Below are 2,792 nucleotides of genomic sequence, written 5' to 3' on the forward strand. Positions count from 1 at the left end.
TTGTAGTAAATGTCTTAAGAAATATCGTAGTTAGTATGTAGATTAAGTTAGGAATGGGAGGTGATCCCATTAACTTAATCTGGGAGAAATTTGGCCCTTGATAGACCCAAATTGGGCCGAATGGATCAACCCATTCGGATCAGAATTCCTGCCAGGTGGTGGCACCGCCTGGGCTCAATCTCCAAGCGAGACTGGGTGGTGCAACCGCCCCAGTCAAGCGGTGGCACCGCTTGGGCTCAGTCTCCGAGTGAGACTGGGCGGTGTAACTACCTGAGCTCGGTCTCCGAGCTCTGCCAGGCGGTGCAACCGCCCCTGTCAGGCAGTGGCACCACCCAAAGGCTCAGTCTCCGAGCTGCCATGCGGTTGTACCGCCCCAGTCAGGAGGTGGTACCGCCAGGACCCCGGAAATCCGGGAGATGATATTTTTGAGCTCCAAATTCAAACCAGTTTGGAGCCTATAAATACCCCTTCCATCCCTGGGTAAAATACACAAGCACAGAAAAATTAAAAGAGAGAAAACTCTGCTGCAATCTCTAGAATTTTCCTCCTCTAGCTTAAGTGTTAGAATTCTCTTTAAGAGAGGAGAGTGAGTGCTTGTAAGGGTTATCTCCTAAACCCAGTAAAAGGAGAAGAGGGGTGTAAGAAGGAGATTAATCTTCGCCTAGTAAAGGAAGATTGTTAGTGGATGCCGGTGGCCTCGACGGAAGAGGAATCGAAGGAGTGGATGTAGGTCACGATTGACCGAACCACTATAAACTCTCGTCTTCTCTGGTTTGCATTTATTTCTACTGCTTACCTTACTGCAAACCTCCATATATGCTTTACTTCCTTATTACTTTTGCTGTACTCATTTACGAACTCGCTTTCAAGTTAAATTTCCGAAAACGGTTTTACGTCGGAAACGATTTCGTCATACGAACGCAGTTTTAAATCATCGAAAGTTTTCCGCTGCACTAATTCATCCCCCCTCCCCCCCCTTAGTGCTCTTGTTCCTAACACACTTATCGAATATGTAGATCAAATTGTCTAATCACATGTTTAATTAAAGATATTTTAAAATATATTAAAAAATCGATGGATCAACTGATGTGATTCCTAATATTTCCAGTCCACCCAGTTCGGTCTGGTCCGGTGAATGTAAGCATGATGATGTGATTTATGATTGCGGACATGACCTTACAATGATAACTTTATTATTTGAGATCAATCATATATATTATTTTTAAACCATTGATTTCTTTCCATTCATAAAATACGAAAATGATTTGTAGCCTCATTGTAATAGAAGGTAAGAGTAGCCTTTAAGACTAAGGGTGTTTCAAGATCAGAAAATAATATAACTTATGATTCCATTATTGATGTATTGAACTCTAGTAACATAGACGTCAGCTACATTAATCAAACAATGGAGACATTGAAGACTAGGACGACTATTTAGTGTACACACAGAAGATGAAAGACAACTAAGGAACATATATGTAGTCTTGCTAAATTTTTGCTCTTCTTCTACTTTTCCAGATCGAACGCAGACACCGGGAAGCTATCAGAGAGCCCGGTGCCAGTCTTGAAGGTGATCTTATCAGAAGAGGGATCGTCGATGAAGACTTCGACGACAGAGAGCCAGAGAAGTAGCTCCTTAGTCTTCACACCTATGATCTTCTTCATCTTGCGTTGCTCCAAGAAGGCAGTGACCTCGGTGGCATAGGAGACATGCTGCTTGATCTTCTTGAATGTGTGTTCTATCTTCTTCTTCTGGACGATCCACATGAATCCACTTGCGCGGTGGTAGCCGAACTCCTCGACGTCCTCCAGGGGTAGCAGTCCTTTAGGAAGGCCCAGTTCTTGTAGTAGTTGCATGGATTTCTTTTTGCAGAGGGCATGATCTCCATGATAAACCTCGGCCCCAGCCTTGTAGCTCTCGATCATCTGCATCGCCATCCTCGCTAACTTGCTTGGACTATGATCACCAAGAAATGAATTAACGAAGAAGACGAAAGCTTCAGGTGATGACAAGGCTCCAGACTGGTGGTGAAAGATGGAGGAGAGATGGAAGAATTTATAGGCAACGTGCGGGACTGCTGCCACACAGTGTTTGGATCAACGCATTGGCTAAGGAAGTCAACTTCGATGGGCTACATCTCGCTGCATTCTTGACTTTGGATGATTTAGCTGTGAGTGCTTGAAATCGTCTCCCTTGGAACTGACGTCCTAACGTAAATGCAACGTAGCATTTATGTTGCAAGCGCAGTTTGGTTCGAAGTTGGACGTCCACGCCAATCTCTACGTTTAGTTGAATGCATGTTAGTAGAAGCAAGACCGGTGTAATAGATGCCTTAAACAAGACGCTATAATGACATCGCGGTCAACTTGAGGCTGAGTTGCCGATCTTTTCGATTTGTCAACGTCGGATTTCGCCTTAAACTGGCGAGCTTCTTCAATAACATTATATATATATATATATATATATATCGGCATTCTAATTCAAATAAAATAATTATTTTATTTATTTATTTATTTATTTATTTTACTAGGAGGCACAGTTTTAGATTATACCTTTCTTTGTCTAAATTGGAGTAAATTTGGAGAAACAAAATAATAATTTTACATCACATATCATAAAATAGATAAAGTTTGAACATCATATAGATTTTCTGGCGAATGTGTAATTTATTATTATTTTTTGTGATGGGAAGATATGTTGCGTAGAATGCTACACAAATGTAAATAAATGTAAATCATTATAAAGTATTGTTGAATCTCGGATTTTGATAATAAAGTCAATTGTCATTTGT

General features: G+C 41.3%; 1 protein-coding gene across 1 annotated transcript; it reads right to left on the reverse strand.

Annotated features, from left to right (window-relative positions):
- Positions 1 to 1,332: 1,332 nt before the first annotated feature.
- LOC135628526 (uncharacterized) lies at positions 1,333 to 2,040 on the reverse strand. The gene has a single exon (XM_065135239.1). The coding sequence runs from the start codon at positions 1,936 to 1,938 to the stop codon at positions 1,507 to 1,509; it is 432 nt and encodes a 143-aa protein (XP_064991311.1). The 5' UTR covers positions 1,939 to 2,040; the 3' UTR covers positions 1,333 to 1,506.
- Positions 2,041 to 2,792: the final 752 nt, after the last annotated feature.

Source organism: Musa acuminata, chromosome BXJ3-1, assembly GCF_036884655.1.
Source record: "Musa acuminata AAA Group cultivar baxijiao chromosome BXJ3-1, Cavendish_Baxijiao_AAA, whole genome shotgun sequence".
Lineage (NCBI taxonomy): Eukaryota > Viridiplantae > Streptophyta > Magnoliopsida > Zingiberales > Musaceae > Musa > Musa acuminata.